The 19,050-nt window shown below is 42.0% G+C and overlaps 1 protein-coding gene across 5 annotated transcripts in view; it reads left to right on the forward strand.

Annotated features, from left to right (window-relative positions):
- robo3 (roundabout, axon guidance receptor, homolog 3) overlaps window positions 1-19,050 on the forward strand; it is a 121,176-nt gene that overhangs the window by 54,521 nt on the left and 47,605 nt on the right. For 3 of the 5 annotated variants that reach the window (XM_079651636.1, XM_079651637.1, XM_079651639.1), the window contains exons 3-8: window positions 6,537-6,694; window positions 7,847-7,967; window positions 9,301-9,439; window positions 10,079-10,206; window positions 11,731-11,742; window positions 18,906-19,030. In XM_079651636.1, coding sequence (XP_079507762.1) covers window positions 6,537-6,694; window positions 7,847-7,967; window positions 9,301-9,439; window positions 10,079-10,206; window positions 11,731-11,742; window positions 18,906-19,030 — 683 coding nt within the window. The remainder of the gene's footprint in view (window positions 1-6,536; window positions 6,695-7,846; window positions 7,968-9,300; window positions 9,440-10,078; window positions 10,207-11,730; window positions 11,743-18,905; window positions 19,031-19,050) is intronic. The other 2 variants (XM_079651638.1, XM_079651640.1) reach the window with 1 other exon arrangement.

A 19,050-nucleotide genomic window follows, 5' to 3' on the forward strand; every position in this document is an offset into this window, starting at 1 on the left:
TGTGTGTGTGTGTTATGCTGGTTATATCTCGGCTTGGCACATAGTTGAGCTATTTTCTGTGGAACCAGGTTAATGGGAGGGTTGGGTAAGGGCATCAATGTGAAAAGATTTAGCCTGCGAGTAGTACTTTAATACCGCCTCCCCCTTGACCTGAAAAATGGCTATTACAATCAAATCTTCTTAGCATGCCTCAGGCCTGTTTGAGTGTGTGCATGTGTGTTTCAGTGTGCGTCCATGTGTAACAGGGGAAGGAAAAAGAGAGGGATAAAGATCAAGTAAAATAGATGGTGGGTTAGCCAAGGCCTTTAAAAGCTCTCTATAAGCCATGAACTCCTCATTGATCCCTAATCATGCCTCAAGTTATATTTTAATATTTTACCTTCATTCGGTTTTAATGAGTTTTTGGAGAAGCTAAAACATTTACACGCTTTTGTAGCTAGTGCATGAACAGATTCAATTTAGAAACTAGTTCAATTCATTTACATCCCTTACCACGGAATAACAGGTAAATAAGTATTCCCAGTTTCCTTCCTTGGGTTGAAAGGAGCACTGTGGCATTCCTGTGAGACCTCCTAGCACACAGTTATTTTTATAGGATTTACAGAATATTTACCACATGTACTATGAAGCATGCAGTCCAAGGTAAAGCATGAGACAGCTTAAATATAATCTTTTGGTCACATGATCCGTGCTAACAGGGTGCCCTCATGTTGGCCTGATCATCCTCAACCTCAGTCCTTCAGCATATTATGGGCCACACACACACACCGTGTGTGGTTGATAATGATTGCCTCCCACGGCTGCCTCACGGTCATATTGGCTGCTTCAGGCTACACCAGTGCCAAGTACTAACCCCCTAACTTACCCACCCCTCCCCTACCCCACCCTCTTTCAACACGTCTTGGTGTGACATGACACTGTGGAAATGCCAGGCCAGGCCATTTATGAGCGCTTAAAAAGCCATGAAACGTGGCACCTTGACTGATAACCTCATCTATTTTTTCCCAGCAGCACTGCAGGCCGGGCTGGAGATTGTGCTTTCTCATTTTTATCACTTAATTCAATTTACGCCTGTATTTTACATAACGTAGCTATGGAGATAACACACAAAGCATCATAAACAGTATCAGAACATGACAGGAATATTAAACTGAATGTAATTGTTTGTGGAATGCCTGCCGATAGTGCTGTAAGGAGAGCTTTATCTATGCAAATAACACGATTATAATCTGCCTATAATACATCAGCGTGATATGTGGGTTTCATTTCAGCGTGATATGTGGGTTTCATTTCAGCGTGATATGTGGGTTTCATTTTGTTGTTATCTGTGTTCAATTATAAGTTGTCCTGAGGTTAACCAGGCCTTCATGTGATGTTCATTTGTAGTTCGGAGAGTTTCTGACAACTTCTAGTCGGGATACATTTGTAAAAACATTTGTTCTCTTTGTTCTCAATTTAAACTTCTGATCTCTACTGTAATAACATAAAGAAGAACATCTTCTACATCAGGGGTGTCAATCTCATGTTAGTTCAGCCAAATTTGATGTTAAGTGGGCCGGATTAGTAAAATCTATATACTCTATATACTCTATATTGTGTGTGTGTGTGTGTGTGTGTGTGTGTGTGTGTGTGTGTGTGTGTGTGTGTGTGTGTGTGTGTGTGTGTGTGTGTGTGTGTGTGTGTGTGTGTGTGTGTGTGTGTGTGTGTGTGTGTGTGTGTGTGTGTGTGTGTGTGTGTGTGTGTGTGTGTGTGTGTGTGTGTGTGTGTGTGTGTTTAATTAATGTATTATGTCAACACATTTCAGATAACTGTATTAGGTTAGTTGAAAGCAATAATATTAGGTTGAACCAAACATGTATTATTTAAAAGTAATACAATTGCTTTCAACTAACCTAATACAATTATGGGAAAGCTGTTGATATAATATGTTTTCCCTGCATGTGTCTATGTTTGCATCGGTGGGCGGGGGCTGCTGTCTCCAACTGTGAGACCCCTGCAACCCCTCCATCCTTTTCCAGACCCCCCCCCAACACCACAACACACTCACAATATCCTGGGCAGGGCATTTCATCATGGTACAATGGTTGATATGGGGTTCACTGGGTAATGAGTGGCTGATAGAACGGGGCTTCTGATGGGGGCTCCTGTTGGGCTGGGGGACCAGGCTACACCTACAGGGAGAACAGAGAAGATGCATGCGTCTAGTCCTGTGAAAAAGAAAGGAATGATCATCATTCCTTTCTTTTTCACAGGACTAGACGCTTTTTAGACAAAAACGTTGGAGTGTTTGTGCGTGTGTTCACACCACAGCAGATTGCTTGGTGTCAGGACGAGGTGCAGGCTGATGGATGGGGGAGGGGGGTGGGCAGCTCGATACCCCACAACAGAGCCTGACCTCCAGGAAGCTTCTCTTGACTCCCCCCCCCACCATCACTCACAAGCTCTGCCTGCCAAGGGAATATATCCATGGGGGTGCTGTCTCACACACACGCACGCACGCACACACGCACACGCACCAGACAAACGCTATTCCTGGAACATTAACAACAGTGATAAAGCCATTTAATTAAAAGTGAGCCTGAGCTCGCCCCAAAGTTGTTTTTATGTCCAATTAAATGCTCAAATGAAGCCCTGATATATGGCAGGGTCGTGATTATTTTCACATGTTGTAAATCACACCAGTTTAGCGGTCAAAGATAAATGTTGCTGCTATACAATGACGCACTGTGTTTGGCACAGATTAGATTATCTCCACGGTAGTTTTTAATTTTTGTAATGACTCAGTGTAATTTGCATTTTGCACATCCATCAACGCAGCCTACATAATAATCTGATAAATTCTCCATGCATCTGGGTGTCGTTTGTTTTGATGTGACTAATGTGTTTGTCGTTGTGTAAAGATGACAGCAGTCTGTCCCAGACGATGAACTTAAACCCCTCACAGATTGTTGTTGGTTATATCTTATTGTTGACACTTGTGTGCTTGTGTTTAGGAGCAGGTGATTAAGATCTCATGAGATACATTACTTTATGTCATACCATTAAACTATACAGTATGTTTTGTGGAATAGTGAGTTTTCAAGAAATGTTATTAAGAAACAGCAACAATTGTTTTCATTATGTATTGTTTAGTGTATTGGGAAAGTGCCTGCTAACATTTGCCACAGCCCAAGATATTTCTATAGTTTATTTTAACAAAGCACAAATTATAATATAATATTCAAATTATAATATCATATTATTTTTTATATCGTATACCGCAAAGAAAATGCTGGAACATGAGAAATTTCTTGGAAATGGAAATAAAAACAACATCCCGTCCTGAGACAGATATTGTCTTACGGTATATATTGTCTCTCTCTCTGGTTGTGCATATGTATCTTAGAAAAACATTTTCAGGGTTTTGATTCCAAACAGAGGTCTCCATTTCAAATATATGCACTTGTGGTCTTATCTCTTTCCCGGTCTGTGTCACTGTGTGTCTGTGCTCTTATTAAAGCAGGCCCAGTGCTGGGGATTACTGAGGCTTTGTTGAAGGGGTTTAAAGGAAGGGTCAAAGTGCACCCACTTAATATGGGCCCCAAAGGGCCTCCTGGGTAATTGCCAGTGCCTAATAAACTTCTAGACATCCTCTTCTCACTCAGATCTGTAGAGTGCACAGGGCATGATGGGAAAGATCGCAGCCCCTGGAGCCCCTGTCTCAGAACGGTGTGTGACAGGTCACGGCGGCGGGCCTTTAACCCTCGCCATGGTAATTCAGACCTGGGGTGCATCACTCTCCCATATGTCCCTCCCCACTATGCGTGATAGAACAGGTTACTGATCAATTTAGCCAGCTTTTGTAATCTCCTTTGAATAGTCATGGGGGGTGGGGGGGAAATGTCAGCAGCAGGTAGATAAGGTCAGGGGTGTGATCTGGAATATCATTCCAGGATTGGAAGGGCCAATGGGATTTGGAGAGGCCCATGTGCTGTGGCTAAGTAATTGGCCATAAGAAAGGAGCTCTGACTGATCCCTCTCAGGGCAAAGAGAAGCACAGAGTCCGTTAGCTAATGATGAAATTAGAAATATGCTTCCTTAAACATTGATATGACCTTGATTAGAAACAAACAGGCTGATTTATTTTCTCATTTACACACCCACAATCACCCTAATTCAAAGAGGAAGCTTCATTATCTCAACAAGAAGAGGAAATGCAGCTTAAAGCCTGACATTGAGATACAACACATTTCCCACCGAAACCTTGTTTTACAGATAAAGAAATGTGTGAGTGTAAGGTCGTATGGACACATAGATATATGGATGGTAATGATAATGTCCTGTGCTGTCATTAGAGGAGCTGTGGCATTAATCAGAGGACAATGTGACATTACAGCAACATCAGTGTTTTTCCACACAGATGTTCAAACATGCATGCATACGATGGTTTCTACCCGCTGTGCATACATATGTGCATAAATGAAATATACATGCACATGTGTGCTGTACACATTCCATGAGATTTAATAAGTTGCAGCTTTACGTGAATATCAAATCATGTGACTTGGTCAATATGAGCTTTGAAGACAAATGTAACCAGAACACTTGAACATACTACTTTAAGACACATTGCAAAATGATCACTATTCAAATATGTGGGGATAAAATCCAATTTGAGTGTGAGTATTAGCCTTTCTCCTGTTGGAAGGGTTTGGAAAGAGTTTTAAAACAGTCACATCGAGAAGAAGCACTTTCCTCTCACACACAGAACATCTATTTCAGTAGTTGTCCTGAAAAGTCTGTGAAGTGCAATTGTGAGGGTAAACTAGGACACCGCTTTCTGACATGACTTGCACTCTTTTAGGTGGAGTAACTGAATTCTCTGTGATCTCTCTCACAGTCTCACCAGCGCTGCAGATTTCTGCAAAGTGAGGCGTGAGCGGAAGTCTTTACATTGATATTACTTATTGATATTGGTACTGAGATATCTATGGCAAGCCATTTGAGTATGTATTCCATATCCTTGATATCAGACGGCAGCTGCCTACACTAGTTGACTCTTTGATTTCACTTGTTAGATATATGGTCAAACTAGTTTGGCACTCTGCTTAACTAGTTAAATAAAACATTACACTAGTCACTCTTTTTCAGCAACTAGTGGCACTTTTGTCCGACTAGTTAGCACATAAGCCTTACTAGTGACGCCAGGAGCAGTACTAGTAGCACCAAAGTCCCAACTTGTAAGCTTTTTGATGTTAACCAGTAAAGGCAAAAGGTTCACTAGTTAACTAGTAGCACCCAGAATCGCTCACTAGTTACCTAAAGGCAAAAGGTTCACTAGTTAACTAGTGGGGCTCAAAATGTCTACACTTTAACTAGTGAACCCTTTGCCCTTGACTAGTTAACTAGTGAGATACATTTAAATTCCACTAGTGAACTAGTGAGGCTTAAAATGTTCACTAGTAGTACTAGTGGATCCCAAATGTGCACTAGTCACACTCGTTGCACACAGGGGCGGCGCCAGGGGGGAGCTAGGGGGTGCTGAAACACCCCCCAGGATTGCCAAAGCACCCCCTAAGCACCCCCAAGAAATATGTGGGGTTTTTTTTTCGTTTTTTTTTTAAAATTATTATTATTATTTTTATTAAATTCAATTAGAAAAAGTATTGATTACATCAATGCAAATGTGAAACAAACACATAAAGCCAACACATATGATTAGGCCAATGGACAGCACCCATTCGATTTTTGACCTACCCATAGGCTAAATTACTTTGTGACACTTCAGTGACTTCCTGTTAGCTAGAGCGCCAAATTATTTGCTAACAGCAATGTGAAAAATTGATAGTTTTTTAGTCCTTAAACGTCCACTTGTGGACACTCAATCAAAACCACCTGAAAGCGAGAGGGATTCTGCACATAATAGGCCTCGTGAGTACAAGTAGCTTACTTATGGCTTTCTGTGTTTCATTCAAGACGTGTGTGTGTGTGTGTGTGTGTGTGTGTGTGTGTGTGTGTGTGTGTGTGTGTGTGTGTGTGTGTGTGTGTGTGTGTGTGTGTGTGTGTGTGTGTGTGTGTGTGTGTGTGTGTGTGTGTGTGTGTGTGTGTGTGTGTGTGTGTGTGTGTGTGTGTGTGTGTGTGTGTGTGTGTGTGTGTGTGTGTGTGTGTGTGTGTGTGTGTGTGTGTGTGTGTGTGTGTGGGGGGGGGGGTTGAGGAGGTCAGATTGAATAATGTAATCTTCTTTGTGTGTATGTCAGCTACAGGAGCCTTCTTTATTGATGTGCTTTGCTGCCTATAGGGACATGATGTTAAATTCGCATCATGCACTATCAATAGCACTGTCCTGTCCTGCTTTGTGTAAATCAGCTCTGTGTCACACAGAGGAATTATCATCATTTATAATCTGCCCCTGCTTGGCCTTCATGATTTTGGAAGGCTAGATTTTAGTATATAAAAAATACAGGATACATATATGCAAAGTCAGATTAAAGACTGCATTATCAACAGAGAGATTTATTCATATTTTAACAATGTATTTTCCCTTCTGGTTTCCCCAGTCCTGAGAGATGACTTCCGTCAGACGCCCAGTGATGTGGTGGTTGCAGCAGGTGAGCCGGCTGTTATGGAGTGTATCCCCCCCCGAGGCCACCCAGAGCCCACCATCTCCTGGAAGAGAAACAACATCCGGGTCAACGACAGAGATGAGAGGATCACTGTATGTATTGATTTATTCATTTTTGCTTAGCCCAAATGCATCATTAAAGGTCACCTATTATGCAAAATCCACTTGTCCATGTCTCTTCTACATAAACATGTGTCCCGTCTTCTTCATGTCTCTTCTACATCAACATGTGTCCCCTCTTCTTCATGTCTCTTCTACATCAACATGTGTCCCCTCTTCTTCATGTCTCTTCTACATCAACATGTGTCCCCTCTTCTTCATGTCTCTTCTACATCAACATGTGTCCCCTCTGTGGAAAGAGACTCTGAAAGTTTCAGGAACAAAGATTCTCTCTCTTTTTGATCCATTTATATAAAAACCTTTCTGAAAATGAGTTGGTCAGATTTTGGCCACTTTATGATGTCATAACGATTTTTTGGCTTGTGTAACCATTAGCCAATCAGCCCCCCCCCCCCCCCCCCCTTATCACCTGCATCTCCTCCTAGAGCACCATTGAGTTCTTTGTAACCAAATGCCTCTCAGAGGGGTGTGGGGAGGGGCTCCTTATTTTCATCTAAAGTAACAGACAGAGAATCAGCACTTTGGAAACAGGGCTGAAACAGAAGGGATTATGGGATGATCTGTTTGGTGTTTCAGACAAACACTTCAGAGACATGTTTTGTATATATCTGAGGCCTATAATATATTGATGAAAAACTGTATAATAGGGGACCTTTAAGTTACTTGCTGCTGTTTTATTCCGCTGTTATTAAAAAATAATAATTGAATTGATTTTGAAACGTTTTCTTGTAAAACATAAATGAGGATGAAGAGTCAATTCATTACCATCCTTTTTGAAAATTTGATTTAGAAATAACCAGCCATGTACCCTTCAGAATACATTCCAGTGCTCTGTGGCAGCGTGCATGTGTGTGTGCACTAAATGAATCAATCATTGCATGTTAGTATCACTGACTGAAGCTATGTTCATTGTTGGAGCTCGACCCATTTTCAAAATAACTAGCCGAAGAGACATCTGTCACTGACATTCTTTAATATCTGCTTCCAACCTCTTTCCATTTGTCTTCCTTCATCCCCCACCTCCACCACCATCTCCCCCCCCCCCCCCCCCCCCCTTGTGGTCTTCCTCCTTCTTCTCTCTGTACCTCCATCCTCGCTATCCCTACCTATGCTCCTCATTTTTAGATGCGAGGAGGAAAGTTGATGATTTCCAACACCAGGAAAAGTGACGCTGGCATGTATGTGTGTGTTGGAACCAACATGGTGGGGGAGAAAGACAGTGACCCTGCTGAGCTGGTGGTGTTCGGTAAGTCTTGTTTCCTGCATCTCATTCATAATGGTCCACTTGTAAATGCTGCATGGGAAACTAAACAAATAGAAATTATGCTAATCTTATTTGTTATTGCATTACAAATTCTGAAATGTGGGCGGTAAAAAGGATGGTTATTTTTAAATACAAGGAACCTCATTTAATATGCAAAGATCTGCCATATTTTTACAGTTGAGATTATACAGTAAAGTTATAACATGTATTTAAATAACCGTGTAATTAGTCTAAAGTAGAGTAATTGTATCGTAATTGTATGTCAAGTATTGGACCTTGAAATGAATGAAGGACGTTTAATGTTACTCTGATGAGAAATGTGTAGTGGTTCTCATAGAAAGCCTCACATTTGCCTCACAGTTTCCTGTCTCCTGAGGGGCTTCACTCCTCAGCTGATGTTGGCGCAGCAGATGGATATTTCCCCCCCACTGACCTTTGACCTCTCTGATCTTTCCTTCCCTCTTATTCCCTGCTTTGCTCCAGGAAAATAATCGTTTTCAAAGTGTGTATTGATCTGAGGAAACAGATAAAAGATTGATATTTTCTTTTCGGTCTCACCAAACCCCCTCCGCCGCACCCCCACCCAGATGCTGCTCCTTACACACAGCAGTACATGTAAACCCAGTGTGTTAAACTTCATTTCTCAGCGTATGGTTCCTGAAAATGTATGACCTGACGCTGCCCTTATATTTAATATTACTGCCATCTGTGAAATGTGCATGACTATAGCCAGTGTTCATCTGAACTCCTTTCTGGAGGCTATGCCAGTTTATAACTGATTATGATCATGATAAGAGCTGACATGCACGTTAGTCTCACTGGTCTCTGGCGGATTGATTGTCCCATGTGTGTAACTAAATCTTGTTCTGGACCGGCATCAGACCTTTAACTGTGATGCAAATCCTCCTTCTTCTTTCATCATGTTAACATGCACTGAAAAAGATGCAATTAAATGTATGTTGTCAACAGATTTCACATAACTGAATTAGGTTAGTTGAAAGCAATAGTATCAAGTGTAAATACAAATATTAGGTTCAACTTAATATTATTGCTTTCCACTAACCTAATACAGTTATATAAAATGTGTTTACATAATATATTTACTTAAAGTCAACCGTACAGTTTTTTCAGTGTGTTTTGTTGTGCTGCTCAAAGTTTTACTTTCCTCCATGTAAATCCCTGTGGTCACTTTGTGTTTTGTGTTCATCATACAGTATCACGCTGCTGTGACAATCTCATTACCCTGGAGGGTCAGTCACATTAGAGTGCAGTGCCACAATGTTTCATCACTCCTCCATCCTCTGTCTCATTTCAGAGAGGCCAGTATTCACTAAGCAGCCGGTGAACCAGGTGGTGTTGGCGGAGGACACGGTGGACTTCTTCTGCGAGGTGCACGGAGACCCCACTCCCACTGTCCGCTGGCGGAGAGAGGAGGGGGAGTTGCCCCGGGGCAGGTACGCGGAAAACACTATCAGAACCACACGGGCATCACTACACCAACACAACATGCGGGTCGTAGTTTATGAATCATTTCACTGATGATATAACAGCTTCTGATGATGGAATCAGTCTTCATGTGCTGTGCTAAGCAGAGAAAAGTTAAACAATTGATTTATAATATGACTTTCAGAGAGTGTATGCATTTTTTGGTCTTGTAAACAAAATAACAAAAACAATTGAAGATGTTTTTTCCCGTTATTGGAGGTGTAATGGACAGGACATTGAAACAAATCCCAGCTTTCATGGAGCAAAAATGATAGTGTTTTATATTTACACTGAACAAGTACAGACACAATCAACCAAATTCTAAGCAACATATTTAGGCAGCTGTGGAACCTGCCGTCACTAATAATGAAAGTAATGTCACAAGACTACTGCAAGGTGACACAGTGTCTGTAGTGTGAATCATACTGTATTAAACTCTAATGATCCCTCAGGGGAAACAGGGTATAATGTTGTTGTCAGCTGGAGTTAGATCTGCCTAAAGCTATACTGTGAGATTTAAAAAACACAATCTTATTTTTCCTGCAATGCATCAACTTTTCTCTCGGTGGACCAAAAATGTTGTTTTCAGAAAAGTGTTTTCTTTCCAGGTTTCAGATCCGCAGCGACAACAGTCTGCATCTGACCCAGGTGCGAGGCGAGGACGAGGGCACGTACACCTGCGTGTCTGAGAACAGCGTGGGCAAGGCCGAGGCGTCCGGCAGCCTGCAAGTGCACGGTGAGACAAGTGGTGGTGTATTCATCCCTCAAATCTTCAATTCACTTTGTTGATGAAGCATCTGATATTCCAGCCACAGGGACTGACAGGGGCAGCACAGTATGATGCAGCTAAGATAAGTTAAAATAAGATAAGATAAGATGGGCGGGGGGGTTGGGGGGGGGGTTATGTGTCTCTACAGAAGGTCCAGTTGTGATATTCACGGTACACCACTGTACAGTAGCAACAGAAATAAGATTGAAACAAAGTAAAGGACAGGCAAGAGTTCACACAATGATAATAGGAATACAATATACAGAATATTGGAATTGGGTGAAACTGTTAAGATATATAGAGATGAATACATATTGTTAAGATAAGATAAGATAGTATTTTATTGATCCACATTTTTGACATTTTTGAAATATGTGCAATGTTCAGATAAATACCTTACAGAATACGTACGAGTGGATTAGCAGAATATAAATGCAAAACGTTTCTTCTTCTCATTGAGTTTAATACAAACGAACAAGTGCCTTATGTTTCATTTCCATTACCTTGGTAAATGTATTACATAAAGTGTATCTTTTCAATAATAGAAAGTAAGAAAAGTCTTACTCGGCGTTAAGCCTAAGTAAGTAACCCTTCACTAGGGCCCATTCTGCACTGGCAGAACATGAGATTTGAACACTGAGTATGTACATGATTTTCACAGATGGACGGTGATGCAATGATGTTTCACAAAGAATCTCACCTACCAGCAGGCTTTATTTAACTGTCTTCCCTTTATTCATTCCCATTGTCCAAGATACACATATTATCCATAGGAAGACAGAGACATATTTGACAAGACAGGAAGACAGACATTGTGGCTGGCTATAACTCACCTTAGTATGCCACTGGACACATGCTGAAACTGTGAGAGAGAGAAAGTGAAGATTAGACTTTAAGTTGTCTCAAATATTCTTCCCTCTGAGAGAGCTAAGATCAAAAAGCATTCACATATCATGAGAATAAAGTCTGTTCATGAAGAGAGGCATTCTGAAGAGAATCTGTCACTTGTGATGATGAAAGAGAATTATAGAGTCTCATTTTGTATGAGTTCATTATTTTAGCAAGCCCTCCACTGTGTACCCACTCTCTGTCAACGTGTATGCCCACATACTGTATCCACAGCAGACACACATTACTGGTAGGAAGGAGTGATCCCAGCAGCATCTGCTAGACAAACAGAGATTGATTGTGGGTTCCTGCATGCATCTGCAGGATTAGGGATAATAGAAATACCCAGCCTCTCCCCCCCCCCCCCGATCAATCAGACCACCAGCTCGTATCTTCACCTGTGTGCACATTCAGCTCATCACCCCTCCTGCAGCTCCACTGCTTCTTTCTTTTGGGAACACTTCATTAAATATCAGACAGTTTCCCTGCAGTCCACTCTCACTGAGAGACTTTACATTCTGTCAGCGATCCCATCATCTCATACTCACTCGTCTTCCTCTGCCTCTTTTCTTTTCCAACCCTTTCTGCATTACTCCATCTCAGACGGCGCATCCTGTGAGTATTCCATTTCATCCCATCTAACTATTTAATGCAATAAAAAGTACTGCATAAAACCTTAAATATCCTTCACATTGTAAAATGTATTCAAAGTGTATCAAAATGCTGCAGTCATGTACTCATGAATCCCACATGGTGCCTCTACACGTTGGATGTAGCACCAGGCTGTGTGGCCATGAAATCCTCACTCAGTGTTGTTGTGTTCTGAAAGTGAATCGATGTCTAAAAAGCTCTGAATCAAAAGCTTCCTTTGTGAAATACCAGAGCCACAAATGTTGAAATGTTTATCATTGACGCTAAATATAAAGTGTAGAAGCTTTTCATTGGCATTCCTTGAGGAGAAACGTGTTTTAGAAGAAAAGTGTCAGATGAATAAAGAGCTTAGGGAGGGTATTGTACATAAACCAAGAGGAGAGTGTGTGTTTAGACAAAGTGTTGTCTTTGTGTTTCTCTGTGGGTTTCAACTCTTAACTGTACATTTATATCTCTATAATAATAATTCATACGTTTTACCGTTTTAAGATTGAACACACAGTGGCAGAGGGCCTCACCAGAGAATACCCACAATGGTCCTCACTACATGACATCAACTTATGTTATAGTATGGATTCTTACCTCTGATAATGAATTAGAGATTGTCCTTGATACTTGTTGACCCAGTTGTTGGTATCTTTCCATATGCTGTCCTCTGCTAGAACCAAGGAAAGGCCATTTCAGGACGTACCATTAAACACAATGACTGGACTTTCAATTCACCATACCTAAATAATAGAATATCTTTATTCAGCCAAGAGAAAGGGGAATTGTCCTAATAAATATCAGTGAAAATAATTCACAAAAAGCTTTTGCTTTTCTTCTGTCTCACCTTTTTCCTAAGGCCCCGATCCCTCATAAAGCTATATGTGTGTAAGTTACATCTCACATGAGTTCCATGTTGCCTTTAGTCAGAATAAGAAATGTGCTTGTTCGATCACTCCCACAGCCAATCTTTAGAATTGCTTATTCAAATCAAATTCCTGAACATGACTGAGTCATGGAATGGAATGAAGAAGCAAGGATACAGAAGGGGAAAAACAATATGGTAAAAATCTGATAAATGAATGCTTAACACATTGACATTAGGCATGATGTCCTTACTTCAGAATGTCATGTGAGTGCTTTGCAGATAACAGTACTGCTTCTCTTAATGCTGCACCAGCCCTTTAATCCAGATATTGATGATCGATAGATAGAGAGACATTATTGGCACTAAGGTCCCCCTCAAAATTAAATAAAAACATATATGAATTATGGTACAGCTAAAAAAAAAGCGTGTGTGTGTGTGTGTGTGTGTGTGTGTGTGTGTGTGTGTGTGTGTGTGTGTGTGTGTGTGTGTGTGTGTGTGTGTGTGTGTGTGTGTGTGTGTGTGTGTGTGTGTGTGTGTGTGTGTGTGTGTGTGTGTGTGTGTGTGTGTGTGTGTGTGTGTGTGTGTGTGTGTGTGTGTGTGTGGCAGTGTGTGTGTGTGTGTGTGTGTGTGTGTGTGTGGCAGTGTGTGTGTGTGTGGCAGTCTGTGTGGCAGTCTGTGTGGCAGTCTGTGTGGCAGTCTGTGTCAGCGTGGGACTGTGACAGCTGCCTGTCACATCCAGTCCCCAGAGGAACTCCTGCTGGGAGTGTGTGTGTATTTGTGTTCCCCTGTGTGTGATGGCCTCAGTATGTTGGTGAAAATCACACGTTGAGTGTGTTTAGGGGGGGGGGTGGTGGTGGAGGAAAGATGCTTTGCTTGTAAGCACTTTGTCTGCCTTTGCTGAACATCACACAACAGCGCGTTAATACAACAGCAGTGGAACAAACCACACTGTGATCCGTCTTACTGCAGCTCAGTGTGTGTGCTGAGCCGTCCAAACATGTGTCTGCTGTGTTTACTTTGAGGCTATCTAACTTTAATTATCTCCTAAAGCTGGGATCAGCCAAGGCAATAACTTCAAAATCAAACAACTCTGTGAAACCTTCAATCACTTTCAATGTTTGTAGCAACTGTGGTGCGGATAGGAATCCAGACTCTAACTTTATTGCTACATAAAAAACCTAAAGAACACAAAACCTATTTTTGTAGGACACCAGTATGTATGGAACAGTACTTCCTGCAATAACACTCAGCTAGTGGATTCGGTGTAAGTTGTTGTTAAAGGGGCCTTATTCTGCTTTAGGGGTTCTCCCTCTCCTGTAGTGTTGTAGAGGTTTCAGTGCATGTGAATGGTCTGCAGAGGCTAACATCCCTGTGTTCCCTCCAGAGGGAGTCTCTCTCCTCCCCCCCCCCTGCCTGAAACACCTCCATTGGACTCAGTCCGGTGCCTTGCTCAAGATAGGTCGTCTGAATTGAAAAGTCCAGAAACATGATTTCTGGGTCTTCTAGCGTTTCACATTTCAGTGTCCCGCTGTTTGCTGAGCTTGATAACATCTACAGGCTTCTCCATAGATGTTATTACACCTCATTATAACAATAACTGCTCTGTCTTCCATCTCATGTTGGATGTCAGAAAACACTGTGGAGTCTGACAGGTCTTTTCGTCAAGTTGCAAATACCACAATCACATCATCTGTTTCCTGAAGAGACATTTTACATCCCCTGTTAAAAAGTTATTCCAACCCTCACCACCTTTTATAACCTTTTCCTCAAACACGAATCATAAATGGCATATTAAAAAAGTAAGGACCAGCCCTATGTCTTAATATTTCAGGATTTAAGAGACCACTCTCCTCATCACACAGAAACACTCACACACTTCACAGAGAGAACACTTCACCCTCAGACCAGACTCTCCTCCTTCAGTCTGTTCTTATCGTAAGGTCGTGTAAATTTAACTTGCACTCCTTGTTTATTTTTTCTTCCTCTTGGCATGTTAGCCTAGTTATGTGTTCTCAGCTCCGGCAATACCCACCACATGAAATAAATCTCCAGGCTCCTCGAAACTCTTATCTCAAGTTTCATTCTTAATTTAGACATTTCCCATTTTACCTCCCTGAAACTGGCTCCCGCTGTTATCAGTTTATGTGCCATTATTTCCACAGACCCGGTTATATATTTCATAGAACTGGAAAATGAAGGTGCCATAGTGTTTGATGAGCAGTGACAGTCTTTCTCTCTTTTCTAAGGGCAGAGCTAGCAGCCTAGAATATTAAATTACTACATGATGAGCAAATAGCATCAATGACATGCAGCCATTGTTGTCCTGCTCTGCTACGATCCATCTCCCTGTCCCCCTCCCATGTGAGGATGCTAATGTTCCTCCCTGCCCTAAATCTAAAGCTCAGTGTCGCGCCGAGTGCACCCATTATTGCTAATTATTTATTACAGCCTCGGGCGGTGTGCCAGCCTGCCTCCTCAAATCAAACAGTGTTATTCTCCAGACAGGACTGCGCAGCAGACACTGCATTTTAATATCCTGAATATTCCGGGCTGTATTTGGGTCAAAGTGTGGCGTTGTGTCTGGTGAGGGAACATGTTCAGGTGTTGACATGTTTGTCAAACAGCTTGGCACATTGTCGGTTCTCCTGAGTTCATCACATTTGAGTCGCATTACATAAGAAGTGTGTATACACTGCAGTTCCTTCATATTTCAGGACTTGCATCACACAGGAAGAACCTTGAGGTAGCCAGGAAGTCAAGGGTTTCAGTGACGCTGTCCCATAATGCACTCTGTGGTCCACATCCGAAACGGGGGGGTGGGGGGGGGGGGGCGGCATGTTTGACCTTTAGGGCTACTTGGGGGCTGCCTCTTTGATCCCAGAACATGACCCTGCCCATCTTGGCCCAGGAACCCTTAGCTGTGAGTTATCCTGAGGCGGACACATGGAGCACCCCCCCCCCCACCCCTCGCTGTGTAGAGGGGGCCAGTGGAAGTAGTCTCAAGCGGCGTACTTCCCATAACAGGGAATAAAATGTGTATGCAGGTCATGAAATTAAGCTGGTTCCTAATCTTTTGTGAGTTACTACAGGAAGCAGGGTGATATTGGGCAGTCAGGGATTCTCAAACCACACCCTGCACCAAGGTTTAAGAATCTGAATACCTTTATTAGTCCAAGCTAGTACAGCAAAAGTGGCATAGCAAGTCAAAAAGGCATGCAATAATAAAGAAAAACACACGTTGTTAACAAAATAGACAAATAGGTACACAACCATGCCAAAGAAATGAGAGTCAGCAATTTAAGTAAAAGTGACATAAATAGCATATTAAAGTATTTCAACCTTAAAAAGTGTTGGGACATTTATAATTGTTTTTATTTTTTACATAAAGGTGATTATAGCATTTCACATCTTAGAACAACCCTTCTCACTCATCTGCTTTTTGCCTTTTTTGATTGAACACTTTACTTCTGTCTGTTTATCCTGATTCCCCTGCTGCGTTTCCCCCTTTAACAATCAATTCATCTCATAGCCTGTAAGACAATTGGTCTCTTTTGAGCTAATCAAGCATTTTCAAATATAATTGCTTCTGGTGGATCCATTGAACCAGAGTTATGTTTCGTTTGATCCCAACACAACTGTGAACCTGTCGTTTTTCTTACTGTTAATTTTGTATAGTTTGGGAGGGTCTTCCACCTCTCTGACTTTCTCTTTCTCTGGTTTCTCTGAATGCTAATTGAGACGGAGAATGAAAGAGCAGCTGGAGATCAGGTGGGCTGATGAGAAACCAATTAGGACTGGTGGAGGGCATCATTATGCATCCCCCCCCCCCCCCCCCCCCTCTGTGGATGAAGGCCTGTCACTTGCAACACAATCAATCAAAATCAAAGGTGTGTGTGTGTCAGACCCGGCGTCATGGGCGGGCCCGCCCATCCAGGATTTGGGCCCGCCCATACAGGATTTGGGCCCGCTGTTTTAATCAGGGCTGAATACAACATATTAATTGTTTTATTGTTAGGCCTATGTGTATTGTTGTTATTTGTAGGGCTTTGTCCTAATATTTATTCTTGTTTTAAGCTATGTTGAAAGATTGGTTTAATATCATTTTTTTATTTTGCTATGAAATTGCGAATGAAATTGTGAATGAAAGGCGCGCGAGGCTGGTTTTTTCGCTGGGTTGAGTCTTGTGGGTTTTTGAGTGAGATGCGGCACAGCAGCCTGTCAGTTTACTCTTGCTAGATTAGTTTGGCTATTATCATTTATATTTATCTGCAACAATGGATATCAGGAAGTGGTTCACGAAAGGAATATGGCAACTCAGCGCCAGATGCAGGCACATTAGAAGAAATCAGTTACGTTACCAACGAGCTAGCAAGCCAGCCAGGGATAAGGGAGGCTGGCAATCAATTATATTTTGAAGAGAAATTGACTCTCAAGCTGGCTCTCTCACAAACTGCTCTGTTAAGCAGACCGCTGCACACGCTCTCTGCCTCGCTCAATCTCTCTATCTCCCTTCCTCTCCATCGCTCAACCTTATTCCATCTCTCCACCCTGTGTGCGCTCCTCAAGTTTGCCTGCGTGCTTGCCCAAGAACCAACCAATGGATGTAGCCTATAATAAGAACGTCAACAGCCTTATGGCAACCTAAAACCCCTCTCTTTCCGTAACAACAATTCACGAGCACCTCCCCCCCCCCCCCCGTTAACAAATCTCGAGCGTCTAACAGCCCCCCCCCCCCCCCCCGTTGAAAAAATAACGTTCCTTTAATGCTGTACCAGATTTCATACTCAATATTACGTTATAGAGATCAAGGTTTTTTGTCCAGATAAGCATTTGAAGATGATAATAGCTTGTGATTTGGAGCTGCATGCTAATGTGTTATTGCATTGTACAATGACTAAAATGATTGAACACTTGATGATCTCATGAACTTGTGTGTTTATGTTATATGGTCAAATCAAATCATATATAATTCGATGAGCATTTACTCACAGTATACTGTCCCTTTAAACAGCCCTGAGTTCACCTTTTATTGACTTATGTGACTTAACCCCACGCAGGCAACGTTATCATAATTTCAACATTTGAATATTCTACAACCTTATTCCAAGCACATAATGAAATGTATTCCACAGCAATTAAAAGTTAACTACAGTCACGCTCCTGTGTTAGTTATGTGGACACAGATGTAAGAGAGCAAAGGGAAAAAAATCAAATAATAATGTCTTTGTGTTGTTTGGGTGTGTGTGTGTGTGTGTGTGTGTGTGTGTGTGTGTGTGTGTGTGTGTGTGTGTGTGTGTGTGTGTGTGTGTGTGTGTGTGTGTGTGTGTGTGTGTGTGTGTGTGTGTGTGTGTGTGTGTGTGTGTGTGTCTGACCTCCCCTCCTGCCCTCTATCTATGCTCAAAGACATCTGATTGGCTGCTGCCTGGGATCATAAAGGTGACCATCACCATGAGCGTCTTCAGTGGGTACCATCATTCAGAGCCTAGCAGAGTGAGGTCATAGATGATCTGGGTTGTAGCCCCAGCCTCCAGAGACAGCCTTTTTACGCCAAATAGTTTTTGTTTCTTCAGAGCTCCAGATTGGACAAGCTGAGTGTTGTTTGTTCACTTATTATGTTAAAAACATATCCATGATGTAACAATTTCCAAATGCAACTGGGTTTCTCTTACCAGTTGTGTCCCCTCGTCAGTGCTCCGTCTGTCTCTTGTTATATTGTGCAGTTAGCAGCTCTTCTTCACACGTGTCTTTAACTTGCTATATGTTTTCAAATATTTTAAACTAGTTTGGAGAGATGGAACATTTTTTAAACTTAGAGCATTACAGTAAATGTTTCAGAAATGACATTCAGCCCTGCAAGTGTCCCATACTTCCTGAACCGCGTGTGACCTCTTTTTTGCACCTCGAGGAACTCCTTGTAGTCCCTGGTTTCTCTGATGTCTGAGTCTCTCCCACTCTTAGGTGGGAACAACACCACTCCAACGGTACTCATTTTATAGTAAAAGAGAAACTTAAAATGTAGTTAGTGCTTTATTGCAGTATTGTATTTGTTTCTGTTCGGAGGGTAGTTTGATGGAATTAAAAAAGAATGTACCTGTTTGTATCCGTGTTGATTATCTTTCACTATCAAGCAACATTTTTTTAAACAAACCGTTCACAGCCTTAACACACTTTATGCAACTGTGTGATGGACAGTGTTTCAATAATAATGCTGTATCCTCATTTATTAAGTTGACTATGCCCTAATAGTAATCTCTGTCTGTTCTTTGTGTTGCAGTGCCCCCTCAGATTGTGGTTCGGCCCCGGGACCAGATCACAGCTCCAGGTCGCACCGTAACCTTCCTCTGCGGCACCAAAGGAAACCCTCCGCCAGCCGTGTTCTGGCAGAAAGAAGGCAGCCAGGTGAGACCCCTCCTCATCAC

This window comes from Notothenia rossii (assembly GCF_949606895.1).
Source record: "Notothenia rossii genome assembly, chromosome: 9".
Lineage (NCBI taxonomy): Eukaryota > Metazoa > Chordata > Actinopteri > Perciformes > Nototheniidae > Notothenia > Notothenia rossii.